Source organism: Cetorhinus maximus, chromosome 29 (genome assembly GCF_964194155.1).
Source record: "Cetorhinus maximus chromosome 29, sCetMax3.hap1.1, whole genome shotgun sequence".
Classification (NCBI taxonomy): Eukaryota; Metazoa; Chordata; class Chondrichthyes; order Lamniformes; family Cetorhinidae; genus Cetorhinus; species Cetorhinus maximus.
Window position 1 is genome coordinate 7,427,926 of NC_135907.1, and position 18,566 is coordinate 7,446,491.

At 42.1% G+C, this 18,566-nt stretch overlaps 1 protein-coding gene across 1 annotated transcript in view; it reads right to left on the reverse strand.

The window, feature by feature from the left end:
* The window catches only part of LOC144669322 (guanylyl cyclase C-like), a 108,254-nt gene that overhangs the window by 33,297 nt on the left and 56,391 nt on the right, over positions 1-18,566 (reverse strand). The window contains exons 13-18 of the mRNA XM_078531682.1: positions 17,893-17,955; positions 17,227-17,298; positions 13,660-13,764; positions 9,472-9,558; positions 6,913-7,045; positions 2,005-2,142 (exon numbers count right to left, since the gene is read on the reverse strand). Coding sequence (XP_078387808.1) covers positions 2,005-2,142; positions 6,913-7,045; positions 9,472-9,558; positions 13,660-13,764; positions 17,227-17,298; positions 17,893-17,955 — 598 coding nt within the window. The remainder of the gene's footprint in view (positions 1-2,004; positions 2,143-6,912; positions 7,046-9,471; positions 9,559-13,659; positions 13,765-17,226; positions 17,299-17,892; positions 17,956-18,566) is intronic.

The following is an 18,566-nucleotide window of genomic DNA, read 5'->3' on the forward strand; positions in this document are numbered from 1 at the left end:
CTCTCTGCCCCTCTCTCCCTGGATCTCTCCCTCTCTCTTTCTGTTTGTCTCTAACTCTCTCTCTCTCCATTCCTCTCTGTCTCTCTCCTCGTCCCCCTCTCTCTCTCTCTCCCTCAGTAATTCACAGCTCAGAATTTAATTTCTGATGTCTGCTTTGCTATTGATGAACACAGATTAAAACCTAAACAAAGCCAGTGAACATGCCTCATCCTCATAGACGTGGGTGGAAGCATTGAAAAACACCTCAGCTCTAAATCAGCCTTTCAAAGTTTGGGTTCTTGCTGGGAGCTCCCATTTGCTAGGTGGTCAGGGCTTTGATGGAGTGAACAAGGAGACACAGTTTCCAGTGGTAGGAGATTAAAAACAGAAAAAGGTGGGAATGCTCAGCAGGTCAGGCAGCACCTGTGGAGAGGGAAACAGAGCTAACGTTTCAGGTCAATGACCTTTCCTCAGTGGTGGGAGGATCAGTAGGTTAAAGGTGATCAGAAAAAGAACCAGAAGGGAAATGAGGGGAAATTTTGTCACACAGCAAGTTGTTATGATTGGGAATGCACTGCCTGAAAGAGTAGTGGAAGGGGATTCAATAATAACTTTAAAAGGGAATTGGATAAATATTTGGAGAGGGAGAATTTGTTGGGCTATGGTGAGAGGACAGAAGGAGTAGGATTTAGTGAATAGCTCTTTCAAAGAATCACCACTGGCACTGATGGGCCAAGTGGTCTCCTTCTGTGCTATTTCATTCTCTGGTTCTATGCCAATGACAATCTGCCATGGGCAGAATGAGAATATAACTCCAGGAGTTATGAGCTCATTCTACTTTATCTTTCCTGATAGAGCAACCCACTCATCCCTGGAATCAATCATGTGAATCTTTGTGGTACCCTCTAAGGCAAGTGTATCCATCCTTAGGTAAGGACACAAAAACTCTACACAGTAGTCCAGGTGTGATCTCAATAAAGCCCTCTATAATTGCAGCAAGACTTCCTTACTCATATTCCAAACGCCTTGCAATAAAGCCTAAGAGAAGACAGCTCAGAGACCAGAAGGAAAAGGCCTTATAGGAGGGTCTGCTAAGGTTCTGAAAGGCTTGACAGGGTAGACACTGAGAGGTTGTTTCCGCTGGGGTATCTAAAACATGGGAGCACAGTCTCAGGATAAGGAGGCAATCTTTTAGGACTGGGATGAGGAGAAAGTTCCTCAATTAAAGGGGTGTGAATCTTTGGAATTCTCTATCTGAGAGGGTGCTGGATACTCCATCGTTGAATATATTTAAGGCTGAGATAGACAGATTTTTTTGTCTCAGGGAATTGAGGGATATGGGGAGCAGCGGAAAAGTGGAATTGAAATCCAAGATGAGCCATGATTGCATAGAATAGTGGAGCAGGCTCAACGGGTCTTCTCCTGCTCCTACCTCTTGTGTTCTTGTCCTATCATTCTGAAACTGGGTGTTTGGAGAAGGCTGCGGGCTATGTGATTGGTTAAGTGTCCAATTTTCCACCCTCTATTCACTGATCTTGTAATTCACGTAATACCCCCGCTGGGTGGGAAGTATCAAATGTAAAGGTTGAACAGGCTAAAATAACAAATTCAACTTATTCATATGAACAATTTACAGGAACAAAGGGAAATAAAACACTATAGCTATAAAACAAAAGTCCAAAAGAGGCTAACTTATTCTTAAGGTTCAAGGTGTCTTCAGTTAAAATCCAGTTATGATTCAGCATAGGCATTCAGTCTGATTAAATCTCCTTTCGGGAAAGTACCACAACAGAAACATTTTTTTTGGCAGAGTTAGCTGGCAAGAATTATCATTGAGCAATTGAGGTCTGAAAGAGGTGGGAGAGGAGTTGGCGAAGCGATACTTTAGGGCTGTATTTGATCCCACTGTGCTGAGTGGGGAGGAATGGCACAACAGGTTGAAGGTACCTTCGTGCTACACTACCAATATCTCCCCCTACTTTCCATAATAATCCTAATCAGTCAAACAATGGTGGTATCAATTACCTGCAACACTGTTGCATGATTTAACGTAGAAGGTCTCTCTTCGATAGATGATTTCCTGACCTATGATGCCATAACTGTACGTGTCACCTTTCTGAGATACTCCCTCCTTCCGTAGGTGCTCAGGAGCTGTCCATAGATCTAGAAGTGGAGGTTGAAAAGAAAAATAAATAGCTGAGAACAACCTGCATCTTGCACAACAAGTAAAAAGATTTGCAAGGAAAGGGCTTAAATTTATATCCTGTCTTTCACAAGCTCTGGACATCCCAAAGCGCTTTGCAGCCAATGAAGTATTTTTTGAAACAGAACAGCCATTTTGTACAGGGTAAGCTCCCACAAACAACAATGTGATGATGATCAGATAATTTGTTTTTATTGATGTTGGTTGATGCTAGCCAAGATACCAGGGAGAACTTCCCGCTCTTCTTCAAGATATTGCCATGTATTCTTTTACATCTGCCTGAGAAAGTAGACGGGGCTGCGATTTAATCCAGCGCTCACCTTCCTCTCCTCTAATTATGGTCTGCCTTTCTCCCCTGACCAATATCTGATATTAGCAGTTATTATTATTATCTGTTACTGGTCTGCCCATTCCACCAGCCTGTCTATGTCCTCTTGAAGTCCATCACTGCCCTCCTCGCTGCCTTTCCAAGTTTTGTTTCATTTGCAAATTCTGAAATTGTGCCCTTACAACCAAGTCTGGGTCATTAATACATATCTAGAGAAGCAGAGGCCCTAACACTGATCCCTAAGGAACCCCACTAATCCAAAAAGAAATGTTTACCATTACTCTCTGTTACCTATCACTCAGCCAATTTTGTATTCTTGCTGCCACCGTTCCTTTTATTATATGGGCTTTAACCTTGCTGACAGGCCTGTTTTGTGCAACTTAATTGAATATCTTTTGGAAATCATGTACACCACATTAATCTCATTAACTTCATCAGCCATCTCTGTGACCTCATCAAAAATCTCAAGCAAGTTAGTTAATTAAACATGATTTGCCCTTAGCAAATCTGCGTTGGCTTTCCTTAATGAAACCAAATTTATCCAAATGACTGTTCATGTTGTCCCGAATTATCGCTTCTAAAAGCTTTCTCAGCATAGAAACTAAAGTGACTGGGGTGTAGTTGCTGGGATTATCCTTAAACCATTTTTTGTACAAGGGTGCAATTCTCCACCCCTCTGGTACCACCCCTGTATCTAAGAAGGATTGAAAGATTATGGACAGTTCCTCCTCAATTACAACTCTTATTTCCCTCAGCATTCTAGGATGCATCTCTTCTAGTCATGGTGATTTATCAACTTTAAGTACAGCCACCCTGTTTAATACCTCCTCTTTATCAATTTTTAGCCCATCCAATGTCTCAACTACCTCCTCTTTCACCACAACCTGGGCAGCATCTTCTTCCTTGGTAAAGACCCAATGCAAAATATTAATTTAGTATATTAGCCCTGACCCCTGATTCCATGGCCTAAATTTTTAGGTCGGCGGGCAGGTGCAATTGGAGGGTCCGGGATCGGCTGGGGAATGGACCGCTGACCGTGATTGGCCCCCGGCCGCGATTTCATGCTAGCTGGTCAATTAACGGCCAGCTAGCTTGAAGCGCGCGCTGAGAAGCACTGCCGGGGTCGGGGTGGGGGTGGGGGTGGGAGGAGGGCTGGCGCTGATGTCAACACGGGCACGGGCCAACACTGAGAGAAAGCTTCCCAAAGGCAGAGAGCTGCCTCAGGGGGTTGAAGACCTGAAAAATCAAAAATAAAGATTTCAGAAGCTGAAAGAAAGTGTTCACGCATTAAAATAAATTACCTGAAAATTTAGCCAATGAAAATGCTGCCCATAGAAATTAATTTATATTTTACTTCTCACGGAAATGAGGTTTGGTGGAAAATGTAAAGGCCACCTGGCCGATTCGCCCGTCCACTAACTGTAAGGTTGGACGGACAATGAAAAATTGCAGACAATTGCGCCGTTAATGGGCTTAATTGCCCTGTTAATTGTTGGTGAGTGCGCTTCCAACTTTTGCACGTGCCCCCCAACCGAAATATCGTGCAAGCACAAGAAAACGTCGGGACACTCACCCAACGTCATCTCACATGATTTCACGCCGGATCAGGTCAGTCATGCGTCCGCCCGCCAAGCTAAAAATTCTGCCCCATGTGTAAAACTCCCATTTTTGGTGCTGAATCTGTCCCGACCCTTCTCTTACTACCTTTCTACTATTTATATGATTATAGAAAACTTTTGATTCCCTTTTATATTAGCTGCCAGTCTCTTCTCATACACTCTCTTTGCATCCCTGATTTGTTTTTTTCACTTCCCCTTTGAAATTTACACATTCAACCTGGTTCTCAGTTGTATTATCCACTTGACATTTGTCATATGCACCTTTTTTCTGCTTCATCTTACTCTCTGTCTCTTTTGTCAATCAAGGAGCTCTGGATTTGTTTGCCCTACCTTTCCCCATTATAGGAATGTACCTTGGCTATATCCAGACTATCTCCCCTTTAAATGCAGCTCGTTGTTCTGTTCCAGTTCTGTCTCCCACTATTCAATTACAGTTTAGCTGGACTGGTTCCATTCCCAACACATTGATGTTGGCCATCCCCCAATGAATTATTCTTACTTTGTTACAATCCTGGCAGAGATCAGTAACTTTTAAAAAGAAATTCAAACTCTCAGTTATTAACTGAAAGAATTATGCCATAAGATTTCACATTTTAAACAAAAATTTCTCCTGTACAAGAGTTAAACAAAGCAGTGCTACTAACTTAACACTATTTTTCGTAAACACTTATACTTTAAACCTGAAAATCTCGACAGTACACTTCTTGTTCTACCTTTATTTCCACCCAAGAGGTTCCCCATACTTTACAGAATCTTGAGGTTTTTTTCACTTTTCTTGGGACCAAAGAAAGGGGTGCCACAGCTTTTAGGAATTTACTTTGATTCCCCTCAATGTTCTCGCTATTCCCCAAGGTATGAGACTTTTTGAAGTCTTCCACTAGCATCTAGCCAAGTGACCCTCCAACTCTCCTTCAAAACCTCATGATTGTGGACTCAACCAGCTCAAGCATGGGCCTCAATGCATTCTTGCTTAGTGATTCCAATTCAGAAACACCCTGGTTCATGATAGCACTCTGCTATGGTTTCAGCTGCTTTACAGCTCCTAATCCAGTCTTTAATTACCTGTTTCTATGAAAAATCCCACACAAAATTTAAAAACTAAAAAAAACCTCCCTGCAATTTATCACCACAGCAAGGTGGCATATCTGGGATGTCCCAGAAAGAGGTCTAAACTAATTATCTCCAATTCCTAAACCTTCCTTTTGTTCTGGGAAACAATATGAATAATTTAAACCCCTTACTAAGACAGCTATAGACATAATGGGGAAAGGTAGGGCAAACAAATCCAGAGCTCTTTGATTGACAAAAGAGACAGAGTAAGATGAAGCAAGAAAAGGTGCATATGACAAATGTCAAGTGGATAATACAATTGAGAACCAGGCTGAATGTGTAAATTTCAGAGGGAAGGTGAAAAAACAAATCAGAGATGCAAAGAGAGTATATGAGAAGAGACTGGCGGCTAATATAAAAGGGAATCCAAAAGTTTTTTATAATCATATAAATAGTAGAAAGGTAGTAAGAGAAGGGTCAGGGCAGATTCAGCACCAAAAATGGGAGGTTTACACATGGGGCAGAATTTTTAACTCAGCAGGTGGGCACGCGACTGACCCGGTCTGGCGTGAAATTGCACGAGATGACATCAGGTGAGTGCCCCAATGTCATCTCGTGCTCGCACGATATTTCGATTGGCGGGCGCATGCAAAAGTTGGAAGCACGCCCGCTAACAATTAACAGGGCAATTACGCCCATTAACGGTGCAATTGTCTGCAACTTTTCATTGCCCGTCCAACCTTACCAGCTTCTCAAACCAGGTGTTTTCATTTGTCCGACATTTAAAAATTTCAATTCCCAAACTACAAGTTATACTGTCAGTCTGTACAGGTCCCATCTCCCCCAGAGCTAATGTCCTAGGAATCTATAGCCCTCTCTCCTGCACCATCTCACAAGCCAATGCATTCATCTGCTCTATCCTCCTATTTCTAAATTCACTTACACATGGTACTGGGAGTAAATCGGAGATTACTAGCTTTGAGATCCTGCTTGCTAGTTTCTCTGCTAGCTAAAATCTACCTGCAGGATCTTATCCCTCTATCTATGTCATTGGTACCAATATGGTCCATGACGGCTGGCAGTTCATCCTCCCCTCTCTGCAGTGGCTCAGTGATAGCCTTGACCCTGGCACCAGGGAGGCAACAAACCTCCTGGATTCACATCTTAATCCGCAGAATGCCCTATCTATCGACTCCACTATCACTATTGCTTTTCCAATTTACCTCCTGCCCCCTGTGTAGCCAGGCATGGCACCTTGGACTAAGCTTTGGGTTACACTCTCCAGAGCAGCCATCACTCTCACCAGTATTCAGGATGGAATACTGGTTAGAGGGCGGGATGCACTTAGAGGACTCCAGCACTACCTGTCTGCTCCATCTTGACTGCCTGGTGGACACCTAATCCCTTTCTGTCTGTATGCCCTTACGCTGCAGGGTGACCACATCTATAAATGTGCTACCCATGAAACTCCTACTCTTGTGTATGCACTGCAGCGATGCCAGCTGCTGCTCAAGCTCTGAAACCCAGGGACCAAGCAGCTGCAGTTGGCGACACTTCCTGCACGAGTGGTTATCCTGGACACAAGAAGTGTGCAATTGGGTTCTCCATTACTCCTTATTGTTATCCATCTCTCTTCCTGTAAATTAGTTTGGGATATTTTGTCACTTGAAAGAGGTTAATGAATGGAATGTTACAGCATTTTTTGTTCTTAGCTCATCATTTATAAAGCTCACCTTTCTGTGGCAAGGCAATGGTATTACATCCAAAATCGGTAATTTTCACCACCATCCGACTGTCCACAACACAATTTGTGGATTTCAGGCTCCCGTGCACTTCTATTTTGCTTGAATGTAGATATGACATACCCTTAAAAATAAAGGCCAATATGCCAGTCAATAACTGAACGAGACGGTAGCAAGAATCATTCTAAACACGAGTGAGGTAAGCAGTACAATACAGATCATTTAAGCAGAACCTGGTAAATGTAATTGATAGGTGAATTAGTTGATTGTTCAACTGCATAGTTAACTGATTGATTGCTTCAGAACCCATGCCGTACCTGTCCTGGGAGTGTTTGATAGGATAGTGTATGGGAAGCTTTACTCTGTATCTAACTCTGTCCTGGAAATGTTTGCTGGGACAGTGTAGAGAGAGATTTACTCAGTATCTACTCACGTGTTGTACCTGTCCTGGGAGTGTTTGATGGGGACAGTGGATGGGAACTTTACTCTGTATCTAACCCCGTGCTGTACCTGTCCTGGGAGTGTTCGATGGGGACAGCGTAGAGGGAGGTTTGCTCTGTATCTAACCCCGTGCTGTACCTGCCCTGGGAGTGTTTGATAAGTGTATGGGGAGCTTCAGAAACATATGGGGCAGGATTTTCTCCCTGTCCAGGGGGGGGGTTGTGCGGGAGCGGACAGGTTCGCAATCACCACCCTCTGGTCGGGGGCACGCCGCCATTTTACATGGGTGGGCCAAATAAGGCCCGCCCAGCGTGACATCCGCTTGGAAGCACTGTGTGCTCCCTGTGCAGGCGGGGAGGATTCCCTGAGCCGGGAGTGTGCTCTTTCGCACATGCGTGTGAAAGACCGCTCAGATCTCCCTGAGGCAAAATGCTGCCTCAGGGAGATCGGCTCAAGATTCAGAGGCAGAAAAAAAATTCCTGCCATGTCCCCTCACGTGACACTGTCACATGAGCTGGGACATGTCAATTTCTTTAATTTAAACATTTTATACAAATTTTAAAAACCTCATCCTCATTCCGCCCGTGGATGAGGTTTCATGTTTTTTCGGAAGGTCGCCTGGGCTCTTCGCCTGCCCGCCAGGGATGGGCTGCTCAGTTGATTGTTTTAATTGCTCGTTAACTGGCCTTAATAGGCCTTTTTACAGTTCAGCGCATGTGCAGCCAAATCGACTGCGTGCCCACTGAATTGAAAATCTGAATTATGCAGGCATATGGAATGCTCTCCTTCATTGGCAGAGGTATAGAATATAAAAGTAAGGATATAATGTTGGAATTGTATAAAACACTGGTGAGGCCACAACTGGAGTATTGTGTGTAGTTCTAGTTACCACATTACAGGAAGGACGTAATAGCCCTGGAGAGAGTACAGAGGAGGTTTACAAGAATGTTGCTAGGATTAAAAAAGTGTAGCTATGAGGAGAGATTGGATAGGTTGGGGTTATTTTCCTTAGAACAAAGAAGGCTGAGAGGTGACTTGATTGAGGTGTACAAAATTATGAGGGGAATAGATAGAGTGGACAGGATAAAATTGTTTCCCTTGATGGAGAATTCTAGAACCAGGAGACATAGATTCAAGATAAGTGGCAGAAGGTGTAGGGGGGACATGAGGAAGAACTTTGTTACGCAGAGGGTAGTGGGTGTCTGGAATTCGCTGCCCAAGTTGGTGGTAGAGGCAGAAACTTTAAACTCTTTTAAAAAGTACCTGGATCTGCACCTAAAGTGCTGTAAGTTGCAGGGCTATGGGCCGGGTGCAGGAAGGTGGGATTAGAAAGGGCATCTGGGTGTCCTCGGGCTGGCATGGACAAGATGGGCTGAATGGCCTCCTTCTGTGCTGTAAATTTTCTATGGCTCTATGGTTCTATGGGGTGACATCGGGACGCTCGCCTGACGTCAGCCCGTGTCATTTTACAGCCCCCGCTCACCGACCGGAGAATACAGCCCATGAACTCTGTATCTAACCTGTGTTGTACCTGTCCTGGGAGTGTCAACGCTAACAATGAGCAACCAAAATGGAAAGTTTCCCATTCCCTGGTGCTAACCTCGATGAACAGAAAATGAACACCTCAGCCACTGCAATGCTGGTGCAGCTGGTCCAGAAATTCCAGGACCCCAGTCTCTCTTTTCTTAGCTTTTTGTTGTTCCACTTGATGATTTATCGCTTTAGATTAGTAGTGGATTGTTTTTCTAAATGGAAACAACAGCAAATACTCCTCGTTTTTCCAATTTGTCACTGAAGCAGTCAGCTCTTGCTTGGATCCATGGGAATCGGAACCTCAAGGTACCTCACCATAGAGAGCCTAAACAGTGTGCCGGCATGCCATTTAGTCATGGGAAGGGTATTGCAGCTGTAAATAACCACATCGTCATCCAACTCACACACACACTTCACCAAGATTTTAAATAGGATTTATTTTTGGAACAGTTGAGGTTGTTCCTTTTGCAGCAAAGATTAGAAAAAAGTTGACAACTGAACGAGCTTCAATCTTTCAACAATCAAGTTGATGCCTAAAACTGCTTTTCATGAGGATTTGCAGCCTTCATACTTAACCTTTGCAATATCATACATGACCGATATCTTGAACTCCAAGTCCATGAAGGTGCCATCGGGGTACGATACTTTGTCATTCAAAACATCCTGAGAGAAACAATAGAAAGAGTCAACACCACACCATCAGGAAGAGTCAACAGTCAGCACAGAGACCAATTTGGCAATCTTGATCATTGAATCTTGGCGCCAGTTGCAATTCAGATGCAGCCAATGCTGCAAATCACCGGCTGCTCAAGGGTCAGGTGCCATAGATCACCTGACAATGCTCTTTCTCTTTTACTTTTTCTGTTGGGGTCTTTTAAGATTATGAAGGGGTTCAAGAGGTTAGATGTAGATTAAATGTTTCCACTTGGGGAGACCAAAACTGGGTGTCATAAATAGAAAATAGTCTCTAATAAATCCAACAGGGAATTCGGGAGAAACTTATTTACTCAGAAAATGGTCAGAATGTGCAACTCGCTACCACAAGGACTAGTTGAGGTGAATAGCGTTGATGCACTTAAGGGGAAGCTGAATAGACATGAGGGGGAAAGAAATAGAAGGTCATCTTGATAGGGGTGGGAGGAGGATTGTGCGGGCATAAACTCGGTGGAAAACTATTGAGTGGAATGGCCTGTTCCTGACCTGTAGATTCTATCTAATTCTATATAAAAGCAGAAACAGATGAACAGACTCTGGTTGTATTTGGACTAAGTTCATATGGTCTCCAGTAGATCAGTGGAACCCTTGAAATATAGTTCATATTCAAGTATCGACTTCATGAGTACGGAAGAAAACATGGAATTAGAAAAGGTCCAATTAAACTTGCTACTTCCACAGCCCACTTGCTACCTGCTTTATGATAGACTCTATCCCATCCACTTATCTTCATCCACACTCCCTGTACACTCTACCCTATCATTGACTCTACTCACCTAATTAATCTCCTGAGAAAAGTTTTGAATAGCTTCATCCTGAAAGCCCAGAGTTAACCTAGCATAATTCCACAATCCCTATCCATCCTATACAATTCAACGCTTTATCCCAGAACTTTGCCCTATGGATTGTTTGTTTTTACTATGTCTATACTCAATCCCATTCACTAGTGGGACTGCCAAGTCAAAGTTAGAGCACCAATCTCAGCAAAGCCCAGCCTCTACTGAAATGCTCAAACTCACCTTGATTCTGGACCTGAATTTGTCATTGTTTACAATCTATTTGACTACACCAACAAATAGAATACCTACAGAAACATTCATTTCTCAGTTTTACATTTGTTACAAAAGAGGGGAATTTGAAACCATGTTTTCAACCCCAAACCACCCCCCAAACCTATCACTTTTCAAGGTGATTTCCTGCATCTACAATGTTCTGCAGATGGAACTTTGATGGTACTGGAGGCAATCAATGCTGTCCCTTTGCAAACCGTTCACATGGTTACCCTAGTGGAGGGCGGAAAGTAGATAGAATATTTTCACTTCAAATTGGAAGGCCAACTTTACTGGGCTAGGGTTTATTGCCATTCGGCACCAATGTGTGGAGAGTCCTGCCAATTGTGCCAATCTCTGTCCATTTTAATTGATAATTTAAATTTTAAAAAAACTACAGAAAGAAGAAATAGTGTTGAACTCCTGTACAATATGCAGTGGCATAGACTCTCCCCAGTTTACTCAGTCTGTTGTGAGATGCAACTAAACTCAAGAAATTTCTGCTCAACTCCCAGATATCAGTACAATGTTACTGAACTCCTGCCATTTTTGTTCTACAAATGATACCTCAGTCCCACAGGATTGTCACTAATGTACTGTAGACAGTGCTTGGTCATCTATTAACCTTATTATAACTTTCCATTGCTTGCTTAAGTATCCACATAGCCATAGCTCAGTGATGGCACTCTCCTCTGAGTCATAGGTTCAGTCTCCCACTCCAGAGACTTATGCACAAATTCTAGACTGACACTCCATTGCCGTACCGAGGGAGTGTCGTGCTGCCGGAGGTGTTGTCTTTCAGCTGAGACATTAAGTTTAAGCCCTGTCGGCCCTCTCGGGTGAACCTTTAAGATCCCACAGCACTATTTTGAAAAAGGGTATGTTAATTGTATAAATTAAAGTTGTGTCTATAGGTGGGTGCACTCATTGGATAATGACTTGTGCACAAATAAAGAGACATATGTACATAGGAATTAGGAGCAGGGGGGCCATTCAGCCCCTCAAGCCTCTGGCCCCATTTGATAGTGGCTGATCCGATTGTGGCCTCAACTCTACTTTCCTGTCCTGTCTACGCCCTATAAAACTTGGCTCCCTTGCTAATCAAGAATATATCTAACTCAGCCCTAAAAATATTCAATGCCTCCGCTGCTCTCTTGGGAAGAGAATCCCACATACTAATGATCCTCAGAGAAAAAAAATTTCCTCATCGCCATCTTAAATGGGACGTTGATACTGGTGGTGCAAGAGTTAGGAGCTACACATTTGTAATGTCTCACTCTGTGAATAAATCTAAAACTGAGTAAAGATTGATTCCTGGTCTCCTCCTTTACCAACTGGGTATAAGAAGTTAAACTTAGTTGCAGAGAATGGCTGCATAAAGGTGAAAGTTGGAAACTAAACAAATATACTTATGATCTGAATGATGCCTTGAGGGTATTTTTTGTGAGATCTATTTTGCTGAAGTAGCCTGTGACCAACTAAAAGTAGATCCCACATTATTTGATTGGTATCAAAAAGGGAAGCTTTCAGGTATCTTCATAATGATTTCTTATGGGGTATTACTGTGGAATTTGAAAAATGTATCATTTAAGCAGAATTTAAGATTTGCAGTCAGGCTTCAGGGCTTTTAAATATATTGATTTAGCTATTAAGCAGAATAGGACTGGAGTAACTTTGAATCAACAATCTTATTTAGAGAGTATTATTCCTATCCCAGTTAATTCTGCTAGATCAGAAAGATGATGTCACATCTAAAGAAGAAACAGAGCAGTTGTGAAGCTTGATTGGCCAATTGAATTAGTTATGCACCCAGGCAAGACAATGATGCTAGGTTTGATGTATTGGAACTAAGTACCAGGATGAAACACCCTAAAATCAAGGAAAATAGGAAATGTTGTTTTTTAGCCTGGGAAGCTAAGACAATGAAAAATGTTTTAAAAAGTACTTTAGCTGCAGAAACACTAGCTCTTGTGAAAGCAGAGGGAATGGGATTCCATTTGTCAAATATTTTAGTGGAAATTTTAGGGGTGTACTAAAAACTGTTTGCAAATGAATGTTACATAGATAATTGTTCGACATGGGATAACATTCACTCAACAAAAGGCGTAAGTGAAAAAGGTTAAGGATTGACCTTGCTAGCGGGAAACAAATTTTAGAAGGAAAGGAAATGTCCAAGATCAAATGGGTTGATGCAAATCATCAGTTATCTGATTGTTTCACAAAAAGGTGTGCTTTATAAGGAGACACTTATAAACACTGGCGGTGGGTTGTAGGGTTAGGAGCTATACATTTGTGATGTTTCACTTTATGAATAAATCTAAAACTGAGTAAAGATTGACTTCTGGTCTCCTCCTTCACCAACTGGCAATAAGCAGTTTAACAGGATAGAGAAGTTATCCTCAATGTGCTGGCCAATATTTATCCCCCAATCAATATTATTAAAATAGACTATCTGGTCATTATCACATTGCTGTTTGTGGGATCTTGCTGTACTCAAATTGGCTTCTGCATTTCTTGCATTACAACAGTAGCTGCACTTTAAAAAGTAGCTCATTGTCCATAAAAGACATTGGCACTTCCTGAGGTCATGCAAGTTGCAATATAAATGTAAATATATGTATCCTCCTACCCCAACACCCCCCACCCTCCCCTGCTGTTTGCTCACCTCTTTTCCTGGGTTCCATAAGTAGGCCACTCACCAAGGCCACACTCAAGTGAGCATGCTTCATGTGTTAACTAATGCTGTCAGGGTTTTTGACTGCAGAGGCATCACAGACAAGTTTGATCTTGTCCTAACCAAACACCTAAATGTATGTGATTTCCAGTAGAGTTTATTGGATAATGACAAAGAACCAGGACTAATTTTGTAAGTTCCCTCACACCACCACTCCTCCCATCCAGAAGTAGCAAATCTATCGGCTGTCAAACAAGGAAAAGCATCAAAGTGTCCCCTATAGATTCATAAACTAATTAAAGTGAAGGAGGCTGTAGGCTGACTTACCCTCAGTGATCCTCGCTCGCAATACTCAATCACTTTGTATACCTGAAGATCAAACTTCACTGTGCCGTAGAATTTGGTTAAATTATAATAATCAATTTGTAGAAGCTGAAAGAGAAATACATTTGTTTAATAATCATAGAATGAAACAGCACATACAGGAAGCCATTTTACCTGTCATGCCCGCTCTTTGGATTGGTTCCACTCTCCCTGCCGTTTTCCCATAGCCCTGCAAATTTTTACCCTTCAAGTATTTATCCAATTCCCTTCAGAAAGTGATTACTGAATCTGCTTCCACCACTCTTTCTAGCAGATCACAACAGCTCACTGTGTTTAAAAAAAAATTGTGACTCTATATGCCTTGAGTAATCAAAGGGCCAGGATCCTGTAGCTTTTACTGACTTGTCCAGCCATCTTTCAAAGAATATTTGTTGCACTCAGATCATCCAACAACAACATGCATTTATATAGCATCTTTAATGTAGTAAAATGTCCCAAGGCACTTCACAGATGATTTTGTGAAGGGGGTATTGAGAGTTAATCTGGGTAATTAAGTGTCCATTTTCTTTGGTTATACAATATTCTATTTATAGTCCATTTGGGTTTTGAGTCCAATTTTCTTTACTCTTGATTAAATTAGGACTTCCTACCTGCTCTCATAGGAAGGCTTATGATGTAAGGGGTAGCTTCCCTGCTTGAATCAAAAGCTCTGAGTTTGAGTCCTGCCCCAGCACTTGAAGTCCAACAAAGGTGTGTTTATAACATGGTCAAACAGGTGTCAACCTGCAAATCTTTCCAACACACACCAATGACAGTTGGTAAGAATGGGAGAGATTCCTGGTCAGCCATGTGATGGAAGGAAAGTTGAAGCCTCTACCATCACTATCTATAGCTCCAGACTATAACATGTACATAAAAGTGCATATTTCCACAGCAACTTGGACTCTGATTGATCTATAACACACACACCACCATCTGCTCTCTTACACTTGAACCTTCTGTTAATTGTATAAATTAAGGGCAAGGATAAACAGGTGGAGAGCATTTGTTATTTGGGCACATATAAAGAGAAACTTATTGACACTAGGGTGGCGAGTAGGGTGAGGAGCTATACGATTGTAATGTTTCACTTTGTGAATAAACCTAAACTGAATGAAGATTGACTTCTGGCCTCCTCTTTAACCAAATGTCTATTAGAAATTTAACACCTTTGTTGTGAAATTTCTACTTATTACATAGAAGGTACAATGCAAAAACAGGCCATTGGGCCCAACTGGTCAATGCTTCACACAAGCTTCCTCCCACCTCTCTTCATCTCACCCTATTTAGCATATCTCTCTCTATTCCTTTCTCCCTCATGTACTTATCTAGCTTCCACTTAAGTGCATCTATTTTATTCACCTCAACTACTCCTTGCTGTCATGCATTCCACATTTTAGCCAGTTGAGGGGGATTAATGCTGGGAAATGGGAACCATTCCAAATGCGCACACCCAGTTTGAGCATCAAGCAGTTCCAGATTAGGTGTTCCCGGTGCATGTTAGGGAAGATATTATACCATGCAGCACCTACTATTAAATTCAATCCTCATCGGATATAGCAGGCACATTCGTGCCAATGTGATTTTTCCACTACCTGTTAACACCATAAAAGGTCTTAGCAATAACATAACTCACATAGTTGTTAATAGTGTGAACAGCTGGTGGAGCTGCCTGTAGACCTGGCTTTCCTTGAAATTTGGTGAAGTTTTTTAAATTGGTAATGAATTGCACAAAATAGTAGGTCTGCTTTTAATAAATTTTAAGCACTATCTTTACAATAGATATCTGTGGTGATGGTTAATGGCTAGCACCGTTTACCTGATATAGGTGGCTGTCCATACTTAGGGTGGACAGTGTCAGTGGGTGTAGACCGTTCTACGGTATTCTGTGGTTCACTGTCTCAATTTTGAGTTGGAAGGTTGTAGTTTCAAGTCCTATTTCAGAGACATCACGACTGACACTCCAGTCCAATGCTGAGGGGGTGCTGCACTGAGAGGCGTGTCATCTTTTGGAATTAGACACTAAACCAAGACCCTATCTGCCCTCTCAGTTGGATGTAAATGATCCCATGGCACTATTTGATGAAGAGCAGGTGTGTTCTGAGTTTTCTCTGGTGTCCTGGTCAACATTTATCCCTCAACAGATTTGTGAGCAAAGTTAGAGATCATGGAATAAAAGGGACAGAAGCAACATGGATACAAAATTGGCTGAGTAACAGGAAACAGAGTAGTGGTGAATGGTTGTTTTTCAGATTGGAGGAAGATCTACAGTGCAGTTCCTCAGGGATCACTATTAGGACCCCTGCTCTTCCTGATATATATTAATGACCTAGACCTTGGTGTACAGGGCACAATTTCAAAATTTGTGAATTCATATGAAACTTGGAAGTATTGTGAACCATGAGGAGGATAGTGTAGAACTTCAAAAGGACATATACAGGTTGGTAATATGGGCAGAGAAGTGGCAGATGAAATTTAATGCAGAGAAGTGTAAATTGATTCATTTTGGTAGGAAGAATGCAGAGAGCCAATATAAAATAAAAGGTACAATTCTAGAGGGGTGCTGGAGCAGAGGGACCTGGGTGTATATGTGCATAAATCATTGAAGGTGGCAGGAGAGGTTGAGAGCGTGGTTAATAAACCATATAGCATCCTGGGTTTTATCAATAGGGACATAGAGTGCAAAATCAAGGAAATTATGTTAAACCTGTATAAAACACTGTTTTGGCCTCAAATGGAGTATTGCATCCGGCTCTGGGCACCACACTTTAGGAAGGATGTGAAGGCATTAGAGAGGGTGCAGAAAAGAGAATGAGAATGGTTCCAGGGATGAGGAACTTCAGTTACATAGAAATATAGGATAAGTTAGGACTGTTCTCCTTGGAGAAGGGAAGGTTGAGAGGAGGTTTGGTAGAGGCATTCAAAATCATGACGTCTGAACAGAGTAGATAGGGAGAAATTGTTCCCATTGGTGGAAGGATTGAGAGCCGGAGGGCACAGATTTAAGGTAATTAGCAAAAGAAGCAATGCAGACATGAGGAAAAACCTTTTCACACAGCGAGTGGTTAGAGCCAGGAATGCACTGCCTAAGAGTGCAGTGGAGGCAGGATCAATTGAGGTTTTCAAAAGGGAATTGGATCACTATCACTAAAAGCGAAAATTTTCAGAGTTGCAGGGAAAAGGCAGGGGAATGGCACTCGACTTATTCCTTCAGAGGACCAACACAAGTATGATGGGCCGAATTGCCTCCTTCTCTGATGAAATCATTCGATTCTATGTATCAGCCTCACCAAAACAGATGGTTATTAGCTCATTGCTGTTTGTGGGAGCTTGCTGTGTACAAATTGACTGCTGCATTTCTATCATTATAAGAATGCTTACATTTAAAAATACTGCATTGGCTATAAAACTCCTTGAGACATTGTGAAAGGCGCTCTAGAAATACAATTCTTTCTTTTTTTCTTTCCTTTATGTTTGTTACAAATGTTACCCAGTGCGCTTAGAACTGGGGCGAATGTTGAGTGGATTTACCTTGTTGAGTTCGATCTTTTGCATCACAGTGAAGTTGCCATCCTTGTGTTTCAGCTCCTTCAAGACAACAACCTGAATGGGGGAGAAAAGGAAATAATGTTTCACTCCAGATCCTTCATCAGCGTGGATTTTAGGTTTTACAAGCCAGATATTCTTGCGAGGAATGTTCTATGCCCACGCTGAGGAAGCAACCTGGCATGTGCTATCCCAGGTGGCAGTAGGTAAATTACTTGGGTGTTGGGCAGTGGGCAATGATATTGACCACATTCATACCGTGCAGTCTATTTTTGGATTGGGGTAACAACAACAATTTGCATTGATATACCGCCTTTAATGGAATAAAATTTCCCAAGGAGCATTATCAAACAGAATTTGACATTCAGCCACATAAGGAGAGACTGGGACAGCATCCAAAAGCTTGGTCAGAGGTAGATTTTAAGGAGCATTTTAAAGGAGGAGAGGCACATAAAAAAGGCAGAGGGATTTAGGGAGGGAATTCCAGCACTTCAGTCTTTGGCAGCCGAAGACACAGCCGCCAATGGTGGAGTGATTGAAATCGGAGAATATCTTGGACGATTGTAGTGCTGGAGGAGGCTGCAGTCTTAAGAGAGGCAAGGCCTTGGATTTGAAAACAAGGATGAGAATTTTAAAATCAAGTCACAATACCTTTTTGTCATATTTTGCTCTCCATAAAGGCACAAGGCTTTCTTTTTTCTTGTCCTCTTCAATCTTGAAATACAAGACAATGTGGATTAGTCACAGGTACTGTGGAGGGAGCTTGCATCTTTTTAATTTACCACCAATTGGTATCATTCTCTGATGGACAAATGTTGAGGCACTTCCAAAGCATCCAGTTATCACTGAGAAAATGGAGCTCACTTTTACCTTTTATCACAAGTTCAGGAGGAGGAAAGATTGCAAATGCACAATATAATTTCTTCCCGGTGGTTCAAACTGCTACTAGCACAGACCGGGGTGCAGACAGGGGGACAATCCCTCCTTAAAAGGCCCATAGGATCATACAAACCAAAAGGTGGACATTCAGCCCATTGTGCTTGTGTCGCCTCTTTGAAAGACCTATCAAATTAGTCTCACACGCCTTCTCTTTTGCCATCGTCCTGCAATTTTTTCCCTTCAAGTATCTATCCAATTTCCTTTTGAAAGTTACTATTAAATCTGCTTCCACTGTCTATTCAGGTAGTTCATTCCATGTATACCAATTTGCTGCATAAAAAAGATTTCTCATCGTCCCTTCGTTTCTTTTGCCAAATATCCTAAGTCAGAGTCCTTTGGTTACAAACTGGCCTGTCAGTGCAAACAGTTTTTCTTTATCAAATCCC